This window comes from Solea senegalensis, linkage group LG3, assembly GCF_019176455.1.
Source record: "Solea senegalensis isolate Sse05_10M linkage group LG3, IFAPA_SoseM_1, whole genome shotgun sequence".
Lineage (NCBI taxonomy): Eukaryota > Metazoa > Chordata > Actinopteri > Pleuronectiformes > Soleidae > Solea > Solea senegalensis.
In genome coordinates this window covers 20,311,909-20,336,473 of record NC_058023.1, presented here as the reverse complement: position 1 = coordinate 20,336,473, position 24,565 = coordinate 20,311,909, and the positions used below count along the sequence as shown (strand labels likewise).

Genomic DNA, 24,565 nt, shown 5'->3' with positions numbered 1-24,565 from the left:
CCGGGCTCCAGTGAAACGCGTGAAAATGTGAATTTAATTCATAAATGCGGCCTGCCATGTCTGGCCTGTAGCCCGGATTCCGTCTCCTATGTTTTCTCTGGCTTGCAGCCAAGCCCCGCCCTCCTCTCCCCCTGTGTTATCCACCCACGGGAGAGGGTGATTTCTTTCTTTTCTTCCTCTTCTTCTTCTCCTTCTTTTTCTTATCCTTATTGAGTGGAGTTTTTTTTTTTTTCATGTGGATGTGCTTGTTATGCCCACACACTCCTCAGTAGTAGTAGTCGTAGTAGTAGTAGTAGTAAGTGGAACACTGAGCTGCTGTCACGCGTCGCTGCCGCATGGTCCTGCTGCTGCTGCCCGGTGCCGCGGTGCGCTTTCAGCCTAGTTCCAGTCCTCGCCGTCTCCGAGTCCGATGTCCCCGCTCTCCTGTCCTGTGTCCTGTGTCCTGTGCGCACTGAGCCAAACCTCCCAGCTGGTGTCTGCCTTATAGTGTTTCCCTCGCCCCTCCTGCACGCGGGACACCTCCAATTGGAGCGCGTAAAAGCGCAGCTGAAGCAGTAGTCACCGCGGCTCCTTCTCTTTAGGTTTACACTTGTTTTTTTCACGTCTTTTTTTCTTTTCTTTTCTTTCATTTTTTTTTTTTTTCCTTTCACGATTTCGCGTTCACTGAAAGAAAGCGCGAGCTACATCGCAGGGAAGCATGAGTGGACGCGGGGACGAGGCCGGGGAGAGCTCCGGCTCCCAGGAGCCCGCGGGGGCCGCGGAGCCCCAGAAGAGGAGGCCGGGGAGACCGCGGAAGCCCCAGAAAGTAAGTCAGCGATCGGAGAGGACATGAGGGGAATCACCCATGGATAGAGAGAGAGAGAGGGAGAGCGCGAGAGAGCGCGAGAGAGAGCATGGCTGCGTAATGACTTCACTCCAGCAGGAAGAGAGGAAGCACAGTGTGTGAGCAGAGCTGCATATGGACACTTCTTTAAGTCACAGAGTTGATCTTCAGGTTTATTCAGTCCCGCGCAAGTTTGCGCCACAGTTCTTGTCTGACTTGGACAAGAGGGAGACCGAGCCGATCGTGTTATTGATTGTTATTTACATATTTACTGTGCAGAATCCACCACGACTCTCTCAGCGCTGTCTCCACGGCTCGTGGGATTTTTCTATAAAGTGTGTAGCCATGACTGTCTGCAGACGAACACGGTGGGTGTTTCATTGAGTTCATTTGTAAAAAAAAAGAAAGAAAAAGTGACAAGAGATAATAATAATAATAATAACAGATAATAAGGACACAAGCGTATTTAAACCTTTGACAATATTATCCTTATCAATTATCTCTAATACGGTTATTTTAGTTTTTTTCCTTCACTTTTTCTTTCGTTTTTGTTGATTTGTTTCAGTGGGAGACATTTCACATTAATGACAACCTCTTGTCCCTGGGCAGGATAATACAACAACAACAACAACAACAACAATAATAATGATAATACTACTACTACTACTACTACTACTAATAATAATAATAATAGTAACAACAACAATAATAATAACAACAATATTAATCATAATGATGATGTTGATGACGATCAAACAGAGCAGGTACAGGTACATCATACATCTAGATTAGGGCTTGGCAATAATCCAGTAACATTATATATTGTACTATCTTTTTTCCATTGCAATATTCAATTACAAAGGTTGAATATGTATCAAAATAGACTTTGATGGTGTAATTACTTTGAAATGTTGTACCTCAGATGTATGTACCTTGTGTATTCTTTCTGTAAAAAAAAGTCTAAAACCATCATTTGCAGTTTTTTCATCATTAGATCAAGAGCAAACTCATTCTTTAACCATCTGACGTTAATCTTGATTATATTTATATGACGTGATGTGAAATTGTTTTATCATGATAACTTTTTATTGCCCAGCTCTAATCTAAATCAGCGGTTCCCAAAGAGTGGGTCGGGACCCACAGATGGGTCATAGGAGATTTATGTAAGATTTATGTGTATATTTGAAATCATTTGCATAGATTCATTCATTTATTCAAATGATTCGTTGACCAATTTAAAATGATATGTCGTCTGCAAATGAGTTGCTACATTATGCACACATTTGCTCATGTCATGAATTGTGGGAAAATTGTGGGAAACACTGATCTGAGATTGTTTAAGTAAAGCCATATCCCTGCCACCTCTATAGATTAATGATGTCCCCTGTTCTTAATCCAACACTAAAACCAAATCTAAACCTTGTAAAGGACCAAATGAAATGTTCTCACATCAGCGGTGTTGAGCCAAACCTGGGTCCTCACATCCTCATAAAAAACATCTCCTCACACATTATTATCACCTATAACATAATATCTTACCTTTAACATGAACCAGAGTTTTATAAATGAGGTTCTTCCACGCTTTGGTCCCCATGACGACTAATAGTCCTGACAAGGTTTGAGTTTTTCCAAGAGAAAAGAAAATGCCCATCAATAATCTCATTGAGGTTCTGCCCATTGAAGGACTTCTTCAAGACCAGGAAGGTCAGCGTTAATACCAGAGAAGGTCTTCAGGAAGTAACCAAAACAAAACCACTGATATAAATACACACACACACGCAGTTAAATAACACATATGATGACACACAGTCTTTTCAAATGTGCCCTTAAGGTTACTGTGGTAATAAAAACCTTGATGTTGAATCGTGTGCGATTTAAAAGAGCAGAACCAGACTCAAAAATAAATCCCTAACATAACATCACTTCCTTCTGTGATGTGTGCGTAACCCTGACCTTCACCCCGACCTCACACTAACCCTACAACAGTTCCTCCTTTAAAGCAACACGGAGTAAGTTTTGTCACACATGCCGTTGATGTTGCAACCACAGGACAATGAAAGAAGGATTCTTTTTTAAACTTCTGACTTTAGTTCAGCATTACCATTGCTGCACGTATACCACATTCTCTCCGGTCAAACACCAGTTTGGGTATAAAGATGCAATATGTAACATTTCTGCATTCAAATATCCATAGCAGTGTAGTTGAGTAGTGTACTAACTTTAAAGCTCCAGTGTGTAACCTCTGTTTTTGTTAACTCGCTGCTTCACTCATGTTTCAGAGAACCAGGGTTCATTCCTTGACCCCTCACTTGTGATGTAAAATCCATCACTGTGTCTCCACAGACACAAAAACAAAACACTGCTACAAAGAGAAACACAGAGTGAGCCGCGTGGAGCTGATAGGCTCAACATTGTTGGAACTAATGTGACAATTGTTTGAATATAAAGGACATTTACTTTATATTGAAAAGTTACACACTGCAGCTTTAAATCCACTATATTTCCATTCAAGCTAACAATTTAATTTCATCTGCCTGTAGAGGAATACTTCACCGATCTTCATTTAGCCTTGTATTACTAGAATAGGGGTAGTATTTTTAAAAAAGTGTGCTTCCTGCAACACAAATTGTGCACTTTTTAGGTGGGTGGGACCTCATTCCCAGAATGTAAACAGTGTCCGCCATCTTTGCTAAGAGTTACGCTAACAGGACCAAGTTTAGTGTGATTCTTTTTAAATGTATTTTTCATCGTTTTCCTACTCACTCACCAGATGTGTATAGTGCAAAGTGGGAATTTTTTTTTTTACAAAAGTTGCTCTTGCTCTTGCCCTTTTGTCGCTGTAAAGTGTAAGGAGTGATATCACATGCTCCCCATGTCGTGGCTGTGTAAACAGATTTACCCTATGTCCCCACAACATGCAGCAACCAAGAGGGCTGGGGGGGTTTCAAGGCTTTGTTTCCGATCCTTGACACCCATGTCATGTCCTGCCCTTCGCTTTCAGGAGCCAAGTGGAGAGCCGGTCCCTAAGCGGCCAAGGGGACGTCCCAAAGGAAGTAAGAACAAGGGCCCTTCCAAGGCAGCGCAGAAGGTGAGGAGCATCAGAACATGAAGGACACAGGGGCCTCTGTTAATGGCACGTTTGAGGACATTTTCATTGACTTGTAGCAAGTGTGAGACTGACCATTTGAATCCACTTTTTAATAACTTTAATTGTTCCTGTTGAGTCACTTTCCATTGTTCTTATCCTCAGCTGAGACCATTCACATATCAAAGAAACTGAATAGTAAATTTCCCTGATGTGCTAATAAAAAATGCCATAGCATGCATACATACAGTATTTCCTAATCCACATCATTTAGTTTTTAGATGAGACACTGGAGAGTCCCTCTCCAGCTTCCAATTTATTTTAGAAATTGAATAGAATGTTGATAATGATATTGTTATCAGCCTATAAAGAAGTGCTAGCTAGCTGAAGGCCACTGTTTGTTTGGAAAACGAGAGGGTGATGGGAGAAGTGAGTTGCAGTGTGCACCTTCACCACTAGATGCCACTAAATCCTACACAGAGCTGTTAAAGCGACACAAACTATGTGTGAATGGAATTTGATTTGTTACAAACCTTAAATCCACCTTTTTATGGTAGCATTGATTTATGACTAACCAGCTTGTGTTGAAACATGCAAGCGCGTCACATTTCTTTATTTTGTTTTAGGCCACATTGAATCCCTCAGGGGTAACTATGGTAAATTTGACTATTTGACTATAAGCTGCACCAGCTAAATTTTAAAAGAAAATACATTTTGTACATATATAGGCCACACTTGAATATAAGCCGCATGTTTTCATGTTGTAACCAGTAGCGGCACCAGGATTCAATCTCTTATCAAAGGACTTTATTAATGAATGCATTCATTTTATGAATGACGAGTGAGTGCGCGTGACGAAAGTGGGCCCACCTGTAACGCCACGTATGGTTGTAACATGAGATATTTACATAGAAAGATGCTACACGGAAGTTTTCCGTTGTTAGTTTTTATTAAAACAACGTAATTTAAACACGGCGTCAACATGCATGGATGGTTAGAAAATAAACACTGTACCAACATGACAGTAACACGCCTGGTTAGAAAAGAAAATACTTTACCCTACCAGAAAAGTCATTGGTCGCTATCTTCAACTTCTTCTTGCGCACTAAAGCCGCTGAAGTCTTTATCTTCAGCACATAATCTTTCCCCGCGTCGGTCTCACTTTTGCGTTTACTGCTAGAGAGTGCCCCCCGGTGGCCGTTAGCCAGTAAAAATCTATAAATTAGCCGCACCGTTGTATAGGCCGCAGGGTTCAAAGCATGGGAAAAAAAGTAGCGGCTTATAGGCCGAAATTTATGGTACTAAAACATAGTACCGTTTTCTACATAGCTATAAGACAATGTAAATATTCTAGCGAAGTCCAAGTTTCCCCTTAGTGACAACTATGGCTGTCTATTTTTCTCTATAAACCCATTCAAATTCCATTCCTTATTATTTTTAATATTCAAATTTTTCATTATTATTTTTTTTGAATACATTTTAACTTAATATGTGGTTATTAAATGGTTCTGTCCGCTGGGCCATGCATGGGAGCATGGGTGCCTATCTCGATGCCGTTAATATAATTAGCCGCATTGTCCGTGGTGATGGAGAGCACTGACTCACGCTCTACTATACCGTGTTTGTCACCGATGCATCTGGCCACGTTTTCGGCAGTGTGTCTAGTGAATGTCGCATATGTCTCCGTGGCAACTCTGTCGCTGACGGTCTCGCGGCTAGGAACCGTGTACCTTGGCTGAAGCTCTTGGATGAAGTCTTTGAAACCGGACCTCTGCGAGATGTTCATCGCTCTCATGTCTTTGCAACTAAAGCATACCAGTTTGTCGGTAATAGCATTCTGACGTTTCACTTTTGTCGCTTTTCGTTGCATATTCTGCAGATTACGATCTCTTTATTTGTAAATTGTTCAGTTTATTTCAGTTTCAAGGCTTTGTTTCCTATCCTTGACATCCAAGCGGCTCTAAGCGGCCAACGGGAAATTCGTTACAACAGCGCTAGTGACCACTGGCTGGAAGTTAAGGAGCTGGCCGACATTTTAGTGGAAGTTGTAAGTGACGCTCTGTGCATATCGTCAATCGAGCAAACAAAAAAAAAGCCAGTTAACCTCTGGGAAATGCTAAAATTAGCATTCATTCCAAGGTCAAAGGACTCTGCAGCAGATATGTTATAGTCATTTATCAACTCCAGCCGTGCTGAGCTGTTCTATATGAAGAGCTAATGACATGGAATGTCTAAACATTTGTAGTCATGGTTCCTGTCAGACTTTTGAACCAATTCATTTTTTTTTTCAGCAAAGTTCTTGTACTGCAAATGACTTTTAGAGTTTGGCTTCTAACAGAGAAGTTAGAAAGACATCGCTATACATTTTTAAACATTCTGTTTTTCATATCACTTTTTATCCCCTGTACGTTGTGGTGATGGCACAATGTTTTAAAGGTGCATAGATGACAGACGTATGAAAAATTAAATTGCAGTCTTTGTGATTTAAAAATGATTTATTGTTTAGCTCTATATGGTAATACAGGATCGCTGATTGATTGCTCAGGGAAGGGAGTTTTGGAGAAAAATATGCTTATGATCGGTACAAGCATGAAAGAAAGGACGCAAAGAATGTCCAACCAAAGCCCAGCATTTCATTCAACATTCACATGTCACAGAATTATACAGCAATACCACAAGTAACCTTTGGGTTATGTTACAAGTCCCTCCCCCCCACCAGTGTCTTCATTCATTTGATAGATCATGTTGAAAACAGCATCAGCGTTGCTTTGCCACCACCGACCACTGTAAACATTCTCAGTCCTTCTTTGAAGAGTGAAACACTCTGCTTTCACCATAATCCAGTCCAATCTCATCTGCCATTGTTATAATAAACACTGAACATATCAGTCTTTTCAGATAAACAGGGGTCCAGGGTCAGCCCACACCTCCAGCATACACTCTTCCCATATCAGTCACTTCTGCAATCTCGCAATGACAGATATCACAGCAGCTTGTAAGAAGACAATACTTTATTGTATACTTTGTCCTGGCTTGGCTTACTGACCTTGTAACTATGAAAAAATGTTAAGGCTTGAATACGGGGACAAACGATGGCAGAATTCTCACCGAACCCTGCAGTCATCCTCACCGGACAATGTGCAGGATTGGTCGGTTGTTTAAAAATAACCTTCTGACAAGGCTTTGGTAATGATGACAGTTGTGTCATGGCTTCCATCAGGCTGCCAAAGTGGAGGGATTGATGTCTGTGTGCTTGAATTGAACGCAGCGAGCTCTGAATACACACTTCACATCTCCTCTATGTCAACTAATGTTTGGCTAAAGTTTTTCACGTGTGATTCCATACTCCACATTTTGACTATTATTGGACAGATTCTGATACCAAATATCGTATGGAATCATCCCTATGACAGTGTTGCATGAAAGACTTAAACAGATGGCCCCCATGCATGTATTCATTGGGATGGGATGCAGAAACACTCCAGACACGCAGGTGGCGTCAATCTGCATTATAAACATTCATCTACATTCATTATAAAGGAAAACTGTGTACATTTTCTACTGCTTTATCCTCCACATGAGGGTTGGGGGTTGCCAGTCCATCTGAGGGCCAACATACAGAGACAAACAACCATTTACACTCACACCAAGCGAGAGTGTCTAAATAACCTTGCATGTTATTGGACTGTGGGAGGAAACCAGAGAACCAGGAGAGAACCCACGCACACAGGGAAGACACTCGTCCAAACTGAGATTCAAACTGGTGACCTTTTTCCTGTGAGGCAACAACGCTAAGCCGCTGCTCCAAATTTCTGTTATGTACAAAAAACCTCTTGAGGTGATCAATGAAGAAGGAGAACAGCCCTCTGTGTTTGCAGTGGTGCTATTTTCTCACCACTGTTTTCCTCCATGTGCTATATAGATCTCACAAGTTTTGACTGAGTAGATTTTTCCCTTAACATGATGAAAAGGTTTCTTAACCTTAAAGTAAAGTTTTTTTTACCAAACCCAAACCACTAACCCTCCCTTACACTTGACAAGTCATTTTTCTTCCCTAAACCTAACCAAACCTTAACCACAGTGATGGCACATCAGCAAACAGTCGCATTAATCTTCCTGCAGGGCATCCGATGAGAAAAGGTTTATATAGATCATTTTTCAAAAATGGTTTCTAATGTTTTCTTTGCAGAACTTGTGAGATGCTGTTTTTAGTTAAACATGCCTTGATCAAAGATTCACCCACACTGGACACAGTTCCACTGGCTCTTCATGAATCCAACCTAACCTGACATAGCCCAAGAGTTATTTTAGTCAAACCACCTTGTGGAAAAAGAGATCGATACCCTGATACACTTTCCTGTCATACGGGCTCTGGTTGTTATAGTATCACACTGAAAGATACTGAAAAAAGATGACATGGCAATTTATATCTTCAGGGCTGAAGACATATCTTCCTGAAGACATCCCTGTGCTTAGACATATAAAACAAACTGATGATTAATTGAACAGGGTGCTGTGTTTCAGACCATTACGTCTCCACATTAAAAATGCAGGATCCCAAACAGAGAACTGGGATTACAGTGCACAGATTGGTCTGTCAACAATGTCACGTGTCACAACAACAAAGACCTGCTGAAGAACATCATTTTGTCGTAGCTGTACCACCCATCCAACCTCAGGTTGTGGAATGGCGACTCAACACGTTGCCGTGCACAGTTAAGTCGAGTCATGGTTGTCACTCCACTTTAATTGGATTACTGTCCTGTCCTAGTATACAAGCACAAGTGGGGAATCAATCTATAATCTATCCACCCTACCTTGTGATATGCCCTTTTTCAGCGTGTTAGCATTAACTGTCTGGTTATCTTGTTAAGTCAAAGGACAAAACAACGTTAGCTGGTGGCTAGTTGGTCGCATTGTCGCTCCATGTCTTTGCCACATGTTTTCTCTCAGTTTTCTACTCTTTTTTTATTAAAGCCTGAAGGCAGGAAGTGTGGAGTATGCACCTTGGCCAGTTTGGGTCAAGTTAAAAGTATATATTCAACTCCCAATCAATCCAATTTTTTTTTTCTAATGTCATGTAAACTTAGCAATTGTTTGGTAAGGTTAAAGCACAGAATGTTGTGGTTACGTTTGTGCAAAGGTTATGGCTTGGGTTTACGTTAGACCGCAGATTTCTTTTGGCTTCTTCCACCAAAGGGGGATCACCCGCTCAGATATTTGGAAGCTATTTACTTACAAGGCAAGTTCCCTATCCACTAGGCCACGGGCTGTCCCCAAACATTAGACCGCAGATAAATACGTTCTTTTTTATTGGGGTCCAGAAAATGAAGTGCAATGTAGAAGTTGGATGTTCTTATGAGCAATCCAGCTCACTTCATAACATCAGTAAAACATTTTCATGAGGAGTTCATGATGTCAGTCACTCATTTCCAACAGGTGAATGGTTGCAGGTGTAGGTGGGTGCAGTGTACCTGTAGTGGCCAAAAATCAAGGCTTCAAAACATTCTTTACATATGAGTCAGTGGCACTATATATATATATATATATATATATATATATATATATATATATATATATAATAGTGCTGCTTCCATAGTATTCGAAGGCCTTTGTCTTTGGATGATAAATGTCACCGACGTCTTTCTTTGCTTGTGCCCCAATGGAAAAATGACTTTCAGAGATGAGTGGGCCAGTTCAATCCTTCTGCTGAAAGGATTTCAAGATACTGCTGGTACAAACTCTACCTGCTGCCATGTGACCAGGCTTTGAGCTCAGTTTCAGACTGACAAAGGAGCTGGTGTTGTTTACCAACCCAAACACACACACACACACACACACACACACATGCCCCAGCACCACCACACTAATACAGGCCCTTGGCTGGTCATCGTCTGCAAAATTCATTGCTGCTCAGCTGCAATTTGACTAAGATTTCACCCGACGCCCAGCCAACGGCCACGGAGCCCAGATTCATCCCATGAATTATTGACACTTGTCTGGACTTGTTAATTGTAGAGGACTGCAGGGCTATGGTTTCTGTGCCAGACAGTATGCAACGTCCAGCCTCACCCAGTTCCTCCAAACATTAAATCCCCTTTAAAAAAATCATAACAATAAAGGATAACTCAGTCCCCTCCAGCAAAACATGCAGGGACATTCCAGTTACAGGTATCCGTTTCACAGCGTACATGCCTGGCATCAATACTCACGTTGTCATTTAAGCATTATGATAGCATTATGCTGTCTGGTTGTCTCTCTGTCTCATTTTTGTGAATATGATACAAATTAATTTCCTCCCGTGGACTCGAGGACGGATTGATTGGATTTTGAGGGTCAAAGGTCAAGGTCATAGTGGCCTCATAGCCTGTTATTGGCCTTTTGGACAGTACATTACATTTACAGCAGCTGACATCTGTCATGTTACATTACTAGTTCCTTGTTCTTCTTCTTCGTTGGTTTTTATGGCAGTTGGCATCCCAAGTATTGCAGTAGCAGTAGTTTGCGTTCATACAGTTGCATTACATTACATTACATGTCATTTTTAGCAGCATTACTGCATTCTTTTGATTTGAATTGTCTTCTTTGGTGTGTTACTATCCACAGTGTTGCATTAGTGTGTCCTCCATTTTTTAAGGCAGTGGTCGACTGGACTGTTTTGTTTCTGCTTCCTTTTCTTGTCCTTATCTTTGTTCTTTTTCTTATTTGGTGTTTTTACAGCACCTGGAATTTGTGCAGTTGCATTACTGCTGATTTTTTTGTACATTAAAACAACTTTCTCTTATTATTATATTTGTTCTTTTTCTTCTTTGGTGTTTTATTGGCATCTGTAACATACCATTACTGCCTCTTTCTGGACCTAAATATCTTCTGTGATGTTTTACGCCAGTCGGCATTGATAATGTTGCATTACTCTTTTTCATTCCTTTTTATTCTCCGTTGATCTTTTACAACATTTAGACTTCTTACAATCACATATCTGCCAGAGGTGGAATGACTCTGCCTCATTTTATACTTTGAGTGGTTCTGGTTTTATTTTGTAGAATATATTCTTCGCTCTCTCATCTAGTCTACTTCCTGTTTTATTTTGTACCCTTCCTTCTCTGTGTGTCATCTTCTGTTACTTCATGCCCATGTGCTTTACCTGGTTACCTGCCTTCTCCTGATTGTTTTCACCTGGGTCCAGATGACTCTCCTGCCTGCATCCTCCACTTTGTCATTAGTATCTGTAAGTTCTTCCGTGTATGATCCTGCCGTGTGTTTTTCGACTTTGGATGCTGTCGCTTGTTCTGACTGTCAGCCTGTTGACCAAAACAGCTTTGAACCAAGTCAATATCAACTTACCTGTAACCTACCTGTGTCTGGCTCCAGTATTTAGGTCATCACCTCTGAGAATTATTGCAGGTTGTAAATAATGAATGAATTTCTGAGTAGGACGGGGCAAATACTCAATACACAAAATCTATGTATATTAACAGCGTAATAAAAAATGTAAATAGTGCATTGTTCAAAATACAATGTATGGCGTTTCCTGACCATAAAGAAGTTGAAAACCATTTATATGTGTATATATACACATATAAACAAGAATACCTCAGGTTATTATATTTATTGTTCTATTTGTAATTGTTCTGGGTTTTTTTTTTAATGCATGCATATTGGAAAAAAAAAACCACAACCTAACTTTTCACTAGTTCTTGTCTTGAATGTTGTTCAATCACATTTCAATCACAACACACTTCATATTGACCTCAACCTTGTCTTAAAAAAAAAGTACATTGACATTTTGTATGTTTTAATTTGAATTGACTGATATTGTTTTATGTCTTCACAGAAAGCAGAGGCAACTGGGGTGAAAAGACCCCGGGGACGACCCAGGAAGTGGGTGAGTCAGTGTTCAATCTCAACATCATAGCTGTGGCTATAAGGAGTTTTGTGTCCTTTGATCAAATCTGGAGCAAGCGATTTTTATTACTGCACACTTGTTTCTGAGCATGACATACTCTCCCACCACTAGTGGTATCTTTCACCGCCTGAATGTTTTGTGTCCTGAATACACTCATTTTCTACTGTGGCTGTTGCTTGTGTGTGTGTGTGTGTGCGCGTGTGTGTGCAAAAACTGTTTGCGTTATCAGTCAAAGAAAATGTTTACTCTCCACGCAGACCACAGGAATACTTAAATAATTCCACTGACAGCTTGAAGGCCTCAGTGTTTATCAGCTCCAAAAAGCAACAGACCTGATTGATAATGCGGGGGAAAGCAGCTGGCGTTTCAAAGTGCCACCAGGAAGTGCGAGGAGAGATGCAGGGGAACACAAGCTCTCTCCTGCATATATATCGTGTCTGCATTTTTATGTGTCACGGGGGGAAGAAAGAGGCGAAAGCCGCCAAGAACAGAGATGGAGGGTCATAAAGTGTGTATTTTATGTCTTTTTTTTTTTTCGTGGAAGGAATGGCGTGTTCCAAGAATCAAGTGTGCATATTTACTATCTCCACCATTGTTAACACTCTGCTGCTTTGCTGGTACAAGCTCATGCTGGGACTTGTTAGCTCCATGCGGTGGCTTTAAAATCTCCAGCGAGTAAATTAAGTGCTTGGTTCACATGCAGGGCATCAAATCCTCCGCCTTCACAGCTTTCTTCAACAACCACAGTTGCCAGGATAACATTTCAGGGCGAATGTCTTTGGGAGGAACTCCCACTGGGTCCCAGTGACACACAATGAGAATGTGGGAGAGAAACAGGTGAACTGCCAAGAGGCCTGAAACAATGACTATGGCACTATCATTTCTTCAATAGCACAACATAGTAGTTCCATACATATGTATACATATATATATATGTGTATGTATATATATATATATATATATATATATGTATATATACACACATATGTATATATATATATGTGTATATATATACACATACATACATATATACGTATATATATGTATATATATACACATACATACATATATACGTATATATGTGTATATATGTATATATATTTTTATATATATGTATATATGTATGTGTGTATATATATATATATAAATATACATATATGTATATATATATATATATATATATAAATACTATCTTTATTTGTATTGCAACTTTAAGTACAAGTCTACATGAAATATGCGCGTGTGGATAATAATAGTCATCATTGCATGGCTGCATGAAACTGTCGTGACTTTGTTTTACACACTCACACAAAAGAGTGACTAGTGACTTGTAAAGCAGTTGTTTTCAGTGTAACTGAATCATTAGAATCAGTTCATTAAAACTATTTGTTTAGTACTTCCTCCATGACCGGAGCACATACTGCTGTTGCTAAATACACCAGATATTATATTGACATTTTAGACATTTCCCTGGTAACTGTTAGAGATTAACCCACATTTTCAGGATAGTTCGGCATTGTTCAGCTTGATTCTTGTGTCGGATGTCTCTTCCTGTGATGGCACTCTGACCAATCAGTGGCCGGCAGTCTGGCGATGTCACGCATAGTACCTACTCAGCGTGCATGGAACCTCGCCAAAGATGGTACTAAAAAATGCTAGTTGAAACGCAACTAGCAACGGCGAGCTGGTGGAAACACGCCATAAGTGGAGTGGTTCAGTTTGGTACAGTACGGTACTGTTTTAGTGTGGTATGGTAAGGTCAGAGTCAGGTAATGGGCGACAAACGTCACTCCCTTGGGACCAGTATAAATATTCCATGGACGTTGAGGTCATTTTAAGTAGTACTCTGCCACTAAGTAGAAGAAAATAAGAAGATGCTTGCAAACGGCAGCCAGCCATGGTCTGTTGTGATGCTTTCGATGGCGTCACCTGTTGTCGTGGCACATGTCACGCTATGTATTTCCCTGACGTGGCCCTCTACCAAGTAAAGGTACAGTTTTCAGTTGAAATGCAAGCCTGACCCAGGGCTTTACCATTCCAAACCGTGCCAAGATGTCAGCTGAGATTGGCTCCAGCTTCCCCATGAACCTCATCCATCCATTGTCCACCTTATCATCCACATGAAGGTTGCGGGGCTGCTGGTTCCAATTCCAGCTGATGGGGTACACACTGGACAGGTCGCCAGTCCCTCACAGGGCCAACATAGAGACAAACAACCATTCACTCTCTTATTCACACCTATGAGCAACTTAGACAGTTGACCTTGCATGTTTTTGGACTGTGGGAGGACCCGGAGGAAACCCATGCACACACAGGGAGAACATGCAAACTCCATGCAGAAAATGCCCAAACAGGAGAACCAGCAAACGGCTGTCCTGCAAACCTCATGTGTAGGATAAAGTGGTAGACTGGCCAAATACTAGTCAGATTAGCCAAAAGCGAACTGATAAAACTGTTGATGCAGTATTTCCTGTAGCGTTTTAGTTTTTTTTTGTTGTTGCCTGCCAGTGCCTGCACGTCCCAGGAAAATGATGCACTGACACAATAAGCCCCTTTTACCTTATGTCTGCAATCTGACAGAACTAAATCCAGACCGTGTTGCAAACGAGTTGAACTGTGCGTTGCAGCGTGTAACATACTGAGTGCTACAGGGCATTGGCTGACACCTGCATGATCATCAAAGGTGCTGCTTCACAGCGTCCATCTCTGTGACAGTGCTCTGTCAGCGGGATAACGTGACTCCTTAGTTGTGTTTCTTAATGTGTAGTTTAAAAGCACAGTTTATTGTCAAAGGCCTGAGGAGCAGAGCATGAATCAGTAAATGTCATTGGAAATGTCTCAGTGTTGTTCATTCACTTAGTTCATGTCAGGGTGTGACACACTGTTTTTCACCTACTTCTGTTTCCATAGCAACATGACACCCTCTAAGTCTAAAAGCATGATAATATGACATAAATCAAAACTAGATTTTGAGGACATTGTGAAATTGTAAGTGCAACATGTTGTTTAGTGAAAGGGTTCTTTTATCACTGGCTGTCAGCACTGTTCATCCATGTGCGGCCTGTTGTCAGCTTGTAAATAAAATTAGCAAAGGCAGCAGTGGGGTTTAAATGGGTTAGAGAGCATCCATATATGGAGTGTACCAGGCAGCATATGTTCTGTTAGGGGTTAATGAGTGGTTTTAGTGTATGTAGGGTAAATATTAATTCTGTCAAACGATTAAAATATTTAAACGTGATTATCTGCATTAATGTCATAGTTAACTCGCAATTAATCACACGTTTTTATCTATTGGAAAATTATCTAGTGGAAAAGTGGGTCTGCTTGCTTTGTGCAAATGTTTTTTTTTTTTTATTGAGACACTATCTGTGTCACCCTGCATAATTTGAGTTATTCCTCTTATTGTGAGAGCCGCACAATAATAAGAGAGGCTGTGTATCACCCTGCAGTGCTGTGAATAAAGTGCCGTTCTTCAACGCAGACATACTCCCGTGGTTTCATGTGTTGTTGCCGTAATGAGCTAATCCGAGCTAAAGGAGCTAGCGGTCTTCGGTGGTCTCCTTACAACGGTTCGGGGGGTCTGCCCGCTTGGTTGGTAACACTGCATACATCATTACTTGGATGTGTAGATCTGGTGTGGTGTAGTTTTTCTAACGTTACTAGTTGTTTCAACAGCATGTGAAAAATACTACAAAGTTTGCTAGGCCAAAAGGAACGTTACTCTTGCGTTAAAAAAATTGACACCGTTAAAATGGGTTTTCGTTAGCGCCGCTAATAGCGCGTTTGACTGACAGCACAAGTAAATATCAGTTCAACTCACTGTCAGCTAAACTAAATTGTCTGAGTTGTTATCATTATGGCGCGCACACACCCACTTAACTGTTCATTAAGTGCTAGTAGTTAAAACTAACCTTTTCGTAGAGAAAATCATTGTTTTAAGCCCATGAGGTCACATGGGCAACTCACAGAAGTCACAAAATACCATATTTAAACTTACTCCATGGATTTTCCTTGGATTTTCTCCATGGACTGGAGTGAGCAGGTTACAAAGCCACGCACACAAACATTCTTAAGATCTTGTAGACCTAAGCAGATTGATTTAATTATTTTGTCAAGAGGCTAAATTCAGTTGTTCCTTGTGTCCTCACTGGCAGCCATGTTTTTGCGGTCTGTTTTACATACCAAGAAGACATTGTCTGATATGTCACCTCTTTGTTGCAGACAAGAATGCATTTTAGCCGATTTGAATATAACAACAGCTGTTGACAGGATGTGGGTTTTTTTTGACAGCGGCTTGTTGAATATCTGGCAACAACATGTTGCTTATACATTAAGCCCATCTGAGACTTCTGATGACGTATCGGCAGGAGAAGGGATAAAAAAATGACCAATTAGGAAATGAGAGTACATTGAATAGCCACCAGGGGGCGACTCCACCAGGTGCAAAAATAACTCAGTTTGAATAGAAGTGTATGGAAAAATGAGCCTGTGTCCCACTTGATTAACAATGTCAGTGAACATTTTACTGAGAATATAACATTATAGGACATTATTTTCCACTTTAGAGGATCACAGACGATAAATTGCACATATGAGTGGACACCAGTGTGATTGACAGTAGGAGCCAGTTGCAGGTGATTCCAGTTGCAAAATGTCAACAAATTGCAATTCTGGAGAGTTCAGATTCTTATGGGTGACATTTATGGACACTTAAAAAAAGAGAGAAGTATTTAAGACATTTGGATCCAAAAAAAGTTATTAAAAATCAGTTACTGTATACTATCCGTCTCTCTGTATACCACCACAGCCAGGGCTGGCGGGCCTCATTGGTATGTCCTCTAGCGACTCCACTGTTTGGCTGCAGGTCCTGTTTCTCTGTGTGCAGGTGCTGAGATGTCGACCAGCTGACCTGCTTCCTCTGCTAGTAAGCGATTGAAAAGCAACTCTGCTCTCCAATAGACTGCATTCATCAGTCGTGCACAGCAGTTCCGCTTTTCTGCTGCCAAGTGGCTGCTGTCCATTAGATTTTATGTGTTGGTTCCTTCACGGGGAAGCGTGTCCCTGTTTGCATGGAGGCAACAATGAGAATGTGTTCTTTTCATGACAAAAGGTATTTTCATAGTGTGAAGAATTGCTGTCAAGGGAATACGACCTCTGATGTCTTATAATAATTGAGGTCAGTTGGCCCTTTAGACTCAAACTGCGATGAAACAGCTTCACTTAAATGTGCACTGTTCAGTTTTCTTGTTAAATACAGTAAACATCAACTTCATTCCCTTCATTATATATGATTAGTAGTATTATAATAATTATTTGCCACAGATAAACACATAACAGATTATATTTCTTTCTCATCCTTGTTGTTCTGTGGTGGACTGGTGTGGTAGTCCCCCCTGATCTAACTGTTGTCAGACCATTGAATGGACCATTGAACCCACTCACATGTGGGTATTCCTGTTGTGGACTTCCACCCATTGTGGGCTTCCACCATGTCTCGGTCTCTGCTCAGGCTGGCGTTTGGTGTCAGCAAACCTCTTAATCATGTATTTAAAGTAAGCTATCATAGCTATTCTAGACATTTTGTTGATCATCTGTGTATGTTTGCCTTGTGAGGGACTGCTGACTTCCCAGGACCCTCGCGTGGAGGATAAAGTAGTAGAAAGTAGATGAACGTACTTGCAGGGTGTTGCATTGTCTTGGTTACTCAAATCCAAGTGCTTGACCAGCCACTAAAACAAAGGCTTGATATCAACAGGCACACTCTGCTCTTTTATTATTTATTTGTACTTATATTAACATATGTAATATTTGACTCCTGATACACTGTGCGTATTTGACTGACTGATATTCACAACCTGCGACGGGCAGCTCAGGGATCAGTCATCTTTTAACTGGATGGTTCACCTTGAATATAAATGCTGATATAAATCAATTTCAGTTGATCACCTCTTAAACGTCGGTTGTTTGTCTCTGTGGACCCTGTGATGGACTGGCAGCCTGTCTCGTGTGTACCCCGCCTTTCGCCCTATGGGATTGGCACCAGCGCGCAATGAGCCTCAAGTGGAGGATAAAGCAGTAGAAGATGAATGAATGAATGAATGAATGAGTTGTTAAAAAGACATTTGCGCTGAGGCATGTACCACCGTGGATTATGTTATTATCTGATCGAGTGATTTCGGTCGGCATCAGACTGACACCGATGTAAGTTTTTGTTTTTGTAGAGCTCGAGGTGAAAGAACGATGAGGAGTCTGGTAACGTTCCAGCAAATTCCAAGCAGGAATTGCACCACATGTACTTGCATAGAGAGGAGGAAGGAACAAGGACAATATATTCTTCTCTGCATCACTGCCCTCTCTACTTGCGCTGCGCCCTTTCCACTGGTCAGACGCTTCATCTTTGCCAGAGTTTGGAAGCCAAACAGTTTCCCTGCCCTCGGGCCGCCGTTCCTTCACAGCTGCCTCTTTGTGTTTGTTGCGCCACAGTCACATACGAGAGTAGCTCACATCCAGGACACTCAATACCCATCTCCCCTTTCTGTGTCAGCGCAAACCCCCTCCTGTTAAATGGAGTCCAGTGTGTCAGACTCGCGCTGTCTTGCATTAAATGTGCGGAAATGACTAAGTGAATGGGCAAGGAAGCGCAAGTGCTGCAGCGTGAGTGTGTGTCGGGGAGGGGTTGATGTAGTGTGTAGTGTCCTCACTTAGATTTGATGCTCTTGGCTTAGGGTCAGAGTGAAAGCAGGTGCCAAGTAGTGGAATCAGAGCCCAGAGGAGAAAGCACTTTAATTCTAGGTTTGTCCAGTGGCTTTGAAAAAGTGTCGAGGAAGCAATTAGCGCTGTCAACTCAAACAAAAGAAGGTCCCCACATCCCAACTCCAGTGCTTCCTTTCTGTAGGAAGTTAACAAGACTGACCTTGACCAGACCAGTAGTCCTCATGAAGACCAAAACCTGGTCCTAATGAGGCAGAACCTTATTTCTGAGGAACTGCTTACGTTTCAGGCTAAGATTTGAATTGTGGTCAGGGTTAAGGTTAGGACTAATCATTAACTGGTTAGTAAAAATATTTTTTTTAGGCAGTCCTAGTGAATGGAAGTCAATGCAGTGTCTTTCATTGGGTGTGTGTGTGTGGGGAGGATGGGTCTCTGTCCTCCCCCCATAGTCCAAAGACTATGTAAGTAAATCTTTCCAGATTTTGAAATCTAACAACCGTTAAATGATTATGGTGATGTAGTGTATTTGAAAGCCTCCCTATCAACATCACAAATCTTAAAGCTGTTACTCACCGCTGTCACTGGGTATGCCAGGGTTAGATGGCCACTTTTATCTACTCGTAGATCAAACCACTGGCATATTTTATATTTACAAGGCCATCCTTAGCTTATACCGCCATACTCAGGGTCCTGTATCATTTCCAAAAGTGGTGGAAATAATGCCCCACCCTCTCAGGACGTGTTTTTATGAAATGTCCCAAATGTCCACACTCAACGAGGGAAAAAAGGCTTTCAAATTTTTCAACCCCTTCAGCTTGGACCAACTTATAAAAGCAGCAACATTTTAAGTAATGTTTTTCAATTATCTTTGAATAACTGTTTCAGATTTTACATTTAAAAATTCTATGAAATATTGTCACTAATATCGTTTTATGATAAATTGTGATTCAATTTTATGATCATATTGCCCAACCCGACTGAACACTTGTTGTTTTCCGAGGAAGTTTGACTTTTTTTCCCACTTCACTGGCCCTTGCTGACCAGACCAGACACTCACTGGCCCCGGGTCATGGGAATCCCTGCCCTGTTTTATCACTGGACAGATCATGGATGTACATTTTATGGTCTATATTTTGATATTTTATCATTTTTTTAAACTTTTGGTTTGATAATTTATGTAAAACTATACATTATGCATATATATGCTCAAATTTGATCGAATTCACACCTTAAAACTCTTCACAGTTACCAAAATATAATAGATGAATTCAGGGAAATCATTTTAAATACATTGTGTAATTGTTAAAAGAAATGCAAAGGCTTTGAATTTTAGACAATCTGATAAAGCAAACTTACTTCCATGAAACATATTCAGATTGGTTGATTGGACTGGGATTAACTACAGCTCCACTTGTAGCCCTCAATGGATAATCTGTGTAGAAAATGGATGGCTGGTTCTTGGAAAGTCCTCAGAAACTTAACAGCTTTTTAAAAAAATGTGTGCACGTGTAAAGGCAGGTGTAACTGTCAGATTACCATCACTGTCGGACATTAAAAAGCTTTTTATAGTCTTGGCATACTTCACAGAGAAAATATGGAACTTCAAGCTCAAGAGTTTGTGGCTGACGCATCCAGAGTGAGTCAGGGGTTGATTCAGGGTAACGCGGTGCACAAACAAGACACAGATGAATCAGAATTTACTTCTCATAAGCAATTCTTGATATTCTGTTATTTAACACCTAACCCTCAAAATGTCCTTCTGGACTTTTTTGTGCTTATTTTAACCATAAAAGGACCAGAGAATGTCCTGCAACTAAGTGCTTTTGTCCATGTCTCCAGAATAACTTCCAGTCTCTGGCAGTGTTTTACAATTTACTGCATGTTAAAAAACTGTTTTAGCAATTTAAAATGAAGAAAAACAAAAAGGTTTATTTAGAAAAACATGCAAACAATGCAAAGTGCGCTTGTCGTCAGCAATATGCTCGGTGTTAAAGGGTTAAATGCCACATGCTCCAGCTTTCACTGTTTTCATTGACACAGTTGAATCGATTATTCAATCCAGATCAATGAATCACTATACCACTGGTCATTTCCTGTCCAGATAACATTGTTCACGTCTTTGCGGACGTTGACTTGCTCGTGCTTCTTTGCCATGTGTTCTGTTGTGGATAAAGCTCTCCTGCTCATTCTCAGTCATGGGTTTATTTTCAACTCTTCAACTGTATGTGTATGTGAATCTATAGTGAGTTCAACGATGTGACTACATCGGATCACCCAACAAGGTTTTAGCATTACGGTTGCCACCCTTTGCGTTGATAGTGTCTCACTGGTTGTGGTAGTTTTAGTTATTTTTAAGTTCATGTGTGCTGTGCTGTGGCACACTCCGTTCTCAAGGCTATTTGAAAGAGAGACCTTCCAGACCGCAGAGAAAGGATTTTTTTTTTTTTGGCAGGGGGGTGGGCAGCATCTTTACTTCATTCCCTACATTCTCAACCCCCCACCTTCCTGCAGCCACTGCTACTGCCTGACTCGGGGAGGGCAGAAATTCCACCCAGCAGAGGCCTCCGTTCAGACAGGGACTCCACACAATGTGACAAACATCAGGAGTTCCTGACGACCTTAGCGGATGTCCACAGGTCACCTTTGCCTCCCTCCCTCAGCTCCAACCCCCTCTGCTGCAGCCTGAGTTTAATCATTTCACTCTGAGCGTTCAGCTACTATCACATGGCAGCGAGCTGCTACATGGGTGACGATGTAAAAAAAAAAACAGTGGAGTTAAAGGAAACCATAGAGCATCTGGGTCTGGTAGATGAGTAAAAATCAGATGAAAAAAAATGAAAAAAACCAAAACATGACAAAGTCATGCAGAATTCCCAGCCTTTATTCTGAAATTATTTATTTGATGTGAGTCAAAGAACAGGTAACTGTCTTGTTGTAAACCAACACGTCGCTTATATTTGCAGTTTTTGCACAAGGTTGAATAGTGGACTATAGGGCTGCAACTATTATTTGACTAATCATCTACGTAAGTTTTTTTCAGAATAAACACTAATAAAATGAGTGACTAAAACAACCTTTTTAGTCTTCTTAACCAGAGTCCATATACTAACTATATACACATATAATAGCGTCTGTCTGCTTTAAACGGAAGCAAATAATGACAAGAATTGTTTTTGTGCAACTTCCCTGAAGCACAAATCGTATGAAGAATGCAAAAAATAATTCAGGGCTTTGCTATTCGACTTTTCTTTAAACCCTTGGTGATGTTACATGTGCACATTGTAAAATGATCAGGCGTGTTAGATTTAAAGGTTCTTTTCATATGTGTCGTGTCAACATTTCTAGAGTGACTTAGTTCTCAAGCATTTGAGGCAGGTTTTTTTCGCCTGGATGTGAAGCGGTCGGGTAACAGAAGTGAGTGAGACGTCAGTTTGAGACCGTGATGAAATGAGACATCGCGTGTGACATGTTTTAATGCTATTATAGGGACTTCCTGGTGTGTTTAAATACTGTGACAGGGCATGGTTTGCTTACGTGGACATTCTGGTGAGTTTGAACGAGTAATCAGGCCAATTTCTGCCGTATTTTAATAACCACATCGCTGATTGTTATTTAATAATTGGTCAATTAACACTTATATATGTAAGTTCGAAGAAGTAAGTGCATCTAATTTCAGTTTATTTTACATTTACATTTTTAATTATCTGTTTCATCAGCCAGTGGTCTAGAGGAGAGGAATTGGGCTTGTAACCAGAGGGTTGCCAGTTCAAAGGGGGGTGCCCAATTATCCCGTAACCAATTATCCCGTTGCTCCCTGGACGCAGATAAGTGCTGTCCAGTTCTTCTGTGTGTGTGTGTGTGTGTAAAAAGGATGTTTTAAACGCAGAGGTCAAATTCGTCATCACTAATTGCCTGTTGTTGTCAATTTTGTGCATCATTTGTCACCATGAAAGTTTTGTATATTCGATGAAGTAACAAAGGAAAAAAAAGAAGAAGAAGAAGAAGAGAGATGTGACCTCACGCGTACAGTACCTGTGTTTGTGTGTGATCCTGGGAAACTGCAGCGCACAGTATTTACTGATATCTCACACACAATTATATACAGGCCAGAAAACATCAGGTTTGAACTAGATCTATTTCCAAAATAAAAGCGCTCCAGTATAAGCAGCTAACACGTACAGTGTAACAAACCTGCTCACAAACTCTAGAAATAAACATCATTGCGCCGTTAAATCCATAGAGCACCCCTGTGTTCACTGTTTGTTTTACACAGGAAGTTACACGGCCGAGATTTGCCCCCCCCCCACAAGGCAGCTCTTTCAAATTCCTTAAATAGATATGGATATTTACGGCATTATAGTATTTCTGCTACCCCTATTATGAGGCAGGAAGTGAGCTGTTCCAGACACTACAGGTTAATTCATAACATCTGCGACGCTCTGTTAAAACAAGGCAGAGCTGAGTGCCATGGATAGAGTCCTTCCTGTTCCAAAGCAGCCACACATGCTCACTGAGAAACAGCCGCGTGCATTTGGATTAAATGGTTCCAAGACCCTGACGAGTGGTGAGCTCACAAACAGAAGAGACACTGAGCAAAACAAAAGTATGCTCAAATTCAATAACCATAAAAGAAGCAAAGAGAAGGATTTTTTTTTTTTTTAAGTCTGAACAGACATTGACATTTTTTCTTCCCCCCTGCTTTTCTTCCACTTTTCCTTTGAGATACTTGGGAACAGATTTCACTTCAAACAGCAGAGGCTCCTAAATGGAGCCGATTTGTCTGCGACTTTCTTTCTTTTCAGAGCACCCCACACACACACACACACACACACACATACACCACCACCACCACCCAAAAACCCTCCCAACAAAAGGCTGCTTGTCTGTTAGGAATTTTCCACATTCTTTGCAACGACAGACATTTTTCCCCTTCGGCAAATTCCCCCTAATCACAGGATTTAGTTGGACCCTGATAGGTGCAATTCCTAACTCTGGCGGGGCATTGGCAGGGGGTTTCGGGGTGTCGGGGGGAATCTGAATGGCGAGGGGTTGGGGTGCATTTTCATCAAACAACATTTTTTTTAGGACGATAATAAGGCCAGTGCTATTGGCCTGTGGTTGTTAGATGGTTTAGCTTCAGAGGAAAGCGACTGGGTGGCCCAGTGCGTCTTCAGAGCCAGTGGTGTTTTGATGAAGTTTCCACTTCACTTGGTGTTTGTGTCTTTACGTGGACTGTTTTTCTTCTGCGTGCTTTCTCGGTCTTTCACTTCGTCTGAAAATCGGTTCAATATTTGGGGGGAAAAGTTCAAACTAGCACCTCAAAAATCCATTTTGGAATCAATATATACAGACTAGAAGGGCATCAGCCAGCCTGAAGTAATTACAGTGTGATCCAACAGAGGGCACTGTTGGCCAGTACTCCCCTTATCCATAAGAGGAGTGTATGTCTGCCGGTATTACTAAATCATTGAACACATATTAAAATAAGTCAAATCTGGTCGTATGTTTCACATTTTGCTAACGTGTATATTTAGATTATCCTTAACATTTCCAACAAAGAGGTAAACTTCACACAGAGCACACAGTTCATTTTATTTGGTGTTGCTGCTATTATGCTGTCCCCCAGGACACAACTGTGGCAGTAAGCCAGTGACTGTATAACTAAACACTTTCCATATTGCTCTTGTTTGACAAACAAAATAAAAACTCGAGACACCAGAAACACACACAAGACTCTTGGGAAATGATCATACTGGACCTTAACGATTAATTGGACCGATAACCTAAACAGAGTGCTGGCCTCTCGTGATGAAGTGCTGGTGTGCCTGGTACCAGCACTTCAATAGTCAAATTAAGAAGTGCCGGGATAATACCCAGCCGGGTACAAAGAAGTATTTTGGGTAAGATTTGCCAACAGTCAATGAAAAAGACTAGGTAGGACACAGGAAATGGCTTCTGAAGACAGGAAGTAGTGGGAATGTCAATACAACGATGGCGATGAAACTGGTTGCTCCTAGTCTGTGATGCCCAGTCTTTCAGT

The 24,565-nt window shown here is 41.1% G+C and overlaps 1 protein-coding gene across 1 annotated transcript in view; it reads left to right on the top strand.

Moving 5' to 3' along the window:
- The first annotated feature begins 634 nt into the window (after nucleotides 1-634).
- The window catches only part of hmga2 (high mobility group AT-hook 2), a 43,130-nt gene continuing 19,199 nt past the window's right edge, over nucleotides 635-24,565 (top strand). Inside the window, exons 1-3 of the mRNA XM_044020321.1 lie at nucleotides 635-805; nucleotides 3,825-3,911; nucleotides 11,743-11,793. Coding sequence (XP_043876256.1) covers nucleotides 698-805; nucleotides 3,825-3,911; nucleotides 11,743-11,793 — 246 coding nt within the window. The 5' untranslated portion in view covers nucleotides 635-697. The remainder of the gene's footprint in view (nucleotides 806-3,824; nucleotides 3,912-11,742; nucleotides 11,794-24,565) is intronic.